Below are 6130 nucleotides of genomic sequence, written 5' to 3' on the forward strand. Positions count from 1 at the left end.
CGATTACTTGGACTAATATTCACTTCACTCCGTCTTGAATGCTGAGTTCTTGCAAAGGAGTTATACTAAAAGCCTATGCTTGTCACGAAGAAGTGCCATATGATGTTGAGTCATTGCATTGTCGTCGTCAGTCACCGAGCTACGTAAAATAAGCTGAAGGACGAAAATCTAGGCCAAGTTAGAGTAAAACGCGTATAGTGAATTGGGTTTAGTAAGCAATGGGAAGGAAGAGAAGGGGCAATAGGGAGAGGATGTGAGAGGGGAAGGAATGGGAATAGAAGGGTATGGGAAGGGAAGAAAGAAGATGATATGGCAGGGTAGGGTAGGGTAATGGTTGAAGGGATGTGTGTGTGTAAGGGAAGGATAGGGGAGGAGAAGATTGGATAGCGTAGGATAGGGTAGAGGATGGAAAGCTAGAGTTGAGTAGGTCAGTGTAAGGCAGGATAGGGGTAGGCTAGGGTAGGGTAGGCTAAGGTAGACTAGGGTAGGAGAGAGCAGAGAAGGGTTATTAGGGCAGGAGAGAAGTAAGACCCAAACTTAACTAAATCAAACTCAGTCTACCCAAACCAACCCAAACCAACCCAATCTGACCTAACCTAACCTTATCTGAACAGGAATAGTTTGGATTCTGACCCGGAGCCCCCAGCCCCCCTACCACGTCATCGGGGAGGCGAAAACCACCCTTATCTCCTTGGGCATGGATGTCAAATTCCTTGAAAAAGAAGATTCGTCTTGTTATGAGCATTACTGAGTGTGTGTGTGTGTGTGTGTGTGTGTGTGTGTGTGTGTGTGTGTGTGTGTGTGTGTGTGTGTGTTTACCCAGAAATGAGTTTTTGCCGTCCATGCTCTTTTATTGATCTTGTCCTTCAATAAATCCACTTTACTGTTTTTACTTTACCTGTGTTTATCTCACCTGTGTAATTAGTGAGGCAATTAAATGTTCTCCACACCTGAGCTACGATAGATAAATATAAAGCTGATAGATGTGTTTGTTTGTTTGTTTGGCTGAGTTAGAGTGATTGTCGTCGTTTTGTTAGGGTTTTGTTATTGCTTTTGATTTTGTTGTTTGTTTACTTGTTTGGCACTGCTTAAGATTATGTTTAGGTTAGGTTAGGTTAGGTTTCTAATCCGATTAAGTTGCCCAGTACAAAGTATGGCAACACTGTGGGACGGGGACTCTCCAAGAGGGACAACGCCCAAATGCTCTTCATAAAATAGACGGACCATAGGATAAGATTTAGAATTGGACTGGCAGACATACATGCACATACACACATGCAGATTCACACATACACATATGCACATACACATATGCACATACACATATGCACATATACACACACATGCACTTTCATACATACAAACATGCAAATACACTCAAATACACATATGCACATACACACACGCATGCACATACACACATACAAATATGCACATACACATACATAAAAATAAACACATACACATCCACAGTAGTAAACATACAGTACATACACACAAACACGCATACACATTTATATTTACATACATTCACTTATACACACAGACAGACACAGCGTGCTTACATACATACACATTCATATGCAGATACACATGAAAGCATAGCACTACACATAAACAAATGCACACACAAGGCTACAGAGACACATACATACACACACTTATAAATACATTCGTACAGACACATGCACATACATACATTTACGCATATATACATGCACATACATACACATATAACTACATACACCTATATGCACATACATACATTTACACCTCAGTAGGTAGACAAATATACGTACATACACATACATACACATACATACATACATACATACTTTAAACATACATACATTCAGAAAAATTATTGAAGACGGATTCGAAACTAGAGAAAACTTGTTCTTTATGAGAAACTAAGATAAATTTTGAAAAGTAAATGTCTACTCCTATTTATCTATCTACTTATTTATTTATTGGACTGTTATTTCTCATTTTTTTACTTATATTATTTTCTTGACCCTACTTCATCTCATCCTTAGGAGAAAAACATGATGATGATGTGGATGATGTGGATGATGAGGAGAAGGAAGAGGAGGAGAAGGGGGATGATGATGATGATGATGAAGAGGAGGAGGAGAAGGGGGATGATGATGATGATTATCATGATGATGATGATGAGGAGGAGGAGGAGGTAGAACAGAGTGATGATAATGATGGTGATGATAGTGATGATGATGGTGATGATGATAATGATGATTATAATGATATCCCTTTGGGTCAACTAGGAGGGAGAGTGGTAGACAGGACGAATCGTACCTCATGGTGGAGAAGTGTGAGTGGAGAAGTGTGAGTCCGCGGGAAGAGTTATGTATGTGGCAAGCGTAGTCGTCGTCGTCGTCGTCGTCGTCGTAGTAGTAGTAGTAGTAGTAGTAGCAGAAGTAGTAGTTGCAGTTGTAGTGGTGATGGTGGTAGGCGTAGTAGTGGTGGTGGTGATGGTGTTGACCATCACCACCACCACTACTACGCCTGATAGTGTACAACGCAAACAGCCGGAGTTTACGTAATAAAATGGATGAACTGAGGGCTTTAATTTGTACAGAGAAATTAGACATTGCTGTTATTAGTGAAACTTGGATGAATACAGACACTCGAGAACATTTAGCAGAATATCAGATAAAGGGCTATTATATTTTTGTCAAACCGTCAGGGAAGAAAGAGGGGAGAGGTAGCTATTTATGTAAATGATTCATTAAACTGTTACAATAACGCAGACATTAAAGTAAATAGAGACACAGAAAGTGTCTGGGTGGAAATTAGTAACAATAGGGAGAAATTAATCTTAGGAACAATTTACAGATCTCCTAAATTAAGTAGAGCTGATAGTAAAAACCTTTGGGAGGATAATAGGAAAGTATCACAGTCCAGCTTAGTAATAATTGTTGGGGACCTTAATCTGCCAAGGATAGATTGGAGAAATCAGACAGGAGATGCAGAGTCAGAGTAATTTCTAGAGGTAGTACAGGATACTTTCCTTTATCAGTATATCAGGGAGCCCACCAGAGGTAATAATATATTAGATTTGGTTTTAGCTAATAAAGAAAATATCATTCGTGATATAGAGGTTGGTGGACGACTTGGTAATAGTGATCATGAAGAAATTAAGTTCAAATTTATTTGGGATGTCTCTTCCACTGAAAATACCTCCACCGTTCCTAATTTTCGTCTAGGCGATTTCGATGGTTTAAAAGCTTATTTTCGAACGGTATTCCACAGGGAGATTAGCTATTTGAGGGAATGCCAGGTCAGTGGAGAACCCCAGGTCATAGGTGAAGGGCAGGAAACACGTGGGAATGTCCGTCAGGTGTCTGTGTGGTGGGAGGTGGTAGATGGGAATGTAGTTCAGGCGACGGGAATTAACTCAGCTCCAGTACCAGGCAGACGTTCGACCAGTGAGAAGCATAACGAGTTAATAAATATAATACATGGAGGCCAAGATACATATATCCCTTCAAAACCGTTTAGAACGAAAAATACCAGTTACTTACGTAACTGGTACACAATTTTAAATAGAGAAGTAAAGAGGGAGATAAGAAAAGAAAAGAGTAGTTATGAAATTAGGTTTCTAGTGAATCAAAAGAAAACCCCAAGGGTTTTTATCAAATGTACCGTACGAAAAATAACGATAGGGTAGGACCACTCAGAACAGAATCAGGTGACATTACCAGTGAAGATAAAGAAATGTGCTCCATCCTAAATAATTATTTCATATCAGTATTCACCAAGGAAAATCTAGACCTGGTCCCTCAAGCAGCAAATATTTACGATGAGAATAAGGAAAATATTCTTAGTAAAATAACCATTTTTAACATTATTTAGTCTCTTTAAACCAAATTTTGTACACTCTTGGCTATATAAAAATATTTCTCTACCACTATGTGTTCATCATCATCATCAAATCCTGAGTTGCCCCTTCAGTAGCTTAGGAATCTTGGGCTAGGCAAGTTGGTCTTGACATTTAAGATGAGTGAGCAGCCTGACTCATCCCTGAGCGGCATTACGTTAGCAATAAACCCCCAAAGCTCGTTGGATATAAATCTGCATCTGCTCAATCCGACTGGAGTGCCTTAATTTCCCACTAAACCAACAGGTGGCATAATTATGTTATATGGTTAACACCCAACGAAGTAAATGGTTTCCTGATGTACAGGAAACCATTTGGCTTGTCACTCATTCTAGAGTCACTCATAGACAGAAGAGGAAGAATGAATTAAAGAAAGAAGAGGAAGGAAGGAAGAGAAGAAAGGACAGTCACCCGAGTGTTGCACTACACAATGAGTGAATCATGGTTAAGAGATTACTACGTAGGGTTAGTCCGCTTCGCTCTTTCCACGCATATCTGTGACGTCATCAGGGTATGAGGGGGGAAGGGAAGATATATGGTTAAAGAAAACTGGGCTGACAAGTCACAGGAAGGGTAACTATGAAAGACCCACGTCGCGCAACCCCCCCCCCCTCTCTCTCTCTAATATTTTTTCACCTGTATTATTATTCACTTCTAATTTTAAGCATTGACAAGAGAAGTATACTAATAATTTCTTGACCATCCATAATGCATATTAACAAATATAAGCAGAGGTTAAGAAAACTCAGTATATCATGCTTCACTTATATTACAAATACATAACTAAATAGAATAAAATAGAACCTTACTTCATCTTTGTGACAATGACTTACTTCAATATTTTTGCATATTTTCTTTTCTTACTTCTGGAAGAGAGAATTTTTCTGTTGAGGAGACGTATTCTAAAAAACATGCGACACCGAACAAATAGTGTGATAACCTCCTTTGGTAAATTTATATATTCACGCATATACATAGCCAATGTTTTTGTTGAATTTTTGCCAGGTTTTAGTGGCTTTTCTCCATGGTAACACAAGAATAGTTTGTCCATTTTTTTAAGCTCAGTAAGGAAAAAATCACTTGGTGTCATTAAACCCTTCTTGCTTCTACTAGCTGCCTCATTCCATGTCCCTTCTCCTGCCTTTACATGGGAACCAAGAAACTGGAACTGTGGAAATCTGAAAGCTATATATCCACCTACATAGCGCAATCCTTCTGCTTTTATTTCGTGTTCCAATTCTAAGGGGGACATAGCATCATCGTCACAACTGTTACCTATATTATCATCTGGCTCTAATTCATCAGGATCAAGGGAAGAAAATATCATGGCAGACAAACATAGTTCTTGCTCCAAGGATTTCTGATCGCAGTCATCTAGCTGCACGTTGGCACTGGAGACATGACATATATCAGTTACCATTGATACTTCATCATTTTTCTTCTCAACGTTACAACTTTCTACAGCTAGCTGACTATCTTTCCCAAGTATATGTGACCTTATTCTGTGTTTAAAAGCAACTGGAGACGGATGTTCATAGGAAGCCCCTAGTTGTCTGAGAGTGGCAAACATATGTTCTAATCCATCTTGGTTCAGCCTGTATGTTAATATATATGAAATTTTATACTTTTCATTTACCATTTTGTACAGCTTTTGCAAAGAATGCGATGACACAACGAGCCCTTTCTGAAATTGATACATGCATTTGCTACCAATGACTTTCAAATTCTTTGCACAATATATCATACTATTCAAAGTATCATTTTGTTGCTGTAGATGAAGGCCATATGCATGTCTAGAGAATTTCTTATCGATGGGCACTAGAGAATTCATCAGGTCAAACCATGAATCACACAGGTGAATGAAATGGCTAGTGTCATCCCAGTATTTACTTTCCAATAATCCTTTGTCACCAAAGTACTTCAAGGATTTGGCAGTTGTCTCTGATAGTAACTGAGCAGCAAGATTTACTTTCATTCTTTTCAACCCATCTACACAAATATGTTTATCTGATAAGCGAAATGTTTTTAGGTCACTGACGCTCCTCGTGATAAGCTCTCTTACACATCCACTGAGCACATATTTTTCATCTTGTAGTTTAAAACCAGAATCAAGAAAATTGTTTCTAAATAACTTAATTAAATGAGGAGCGTCAGCAAAAACATACACTTCTCTATCAGGAGCAGCTGGATTAGTGAATGAAGAATTTTCTACTCCTATGCCTAAATCATTCC

At 38.7% G+C, this 6130-nt stretch overlaps 1 protein-coding gene across 1 annotated transcript in view; it reads left to right on the forward strand.

Annotated features, from left to right (window-relative positions):
• LOC145411550 (apolipoprotein D-like) overlaps positions 1-751 on the forward strand; it is a 1838-nt gene extending 1087 nt beyond the window's left edge. Inside the window, exon 4 of the mRNA XM_080281561.1 lies at positions 615-751. Coding sequence (XP_080137687.1) covers positions 615-751 — 137 coding nt within the window. The remainder of the gene's footprint in view (positions 1-614) is intronic.
• Positions 752-6130: the final 5379 nt, after the last annotated feature.

The sequence above is a fragment of the Coenobita brevimanus genome, chromosome 90 (genome assembly GCF_032717465.1).
Source record: "Coenobita brevimanus isolate Jiangsu-jjx chromosome 90, ASM3271746v2, whole genome shotgun sequence".
NCBI lineage: Eukaryota > Metazoa > Arthropoda > Malacostraca > Decapoda > Coenobitidae > Coenobita > Coenobita brevimanus.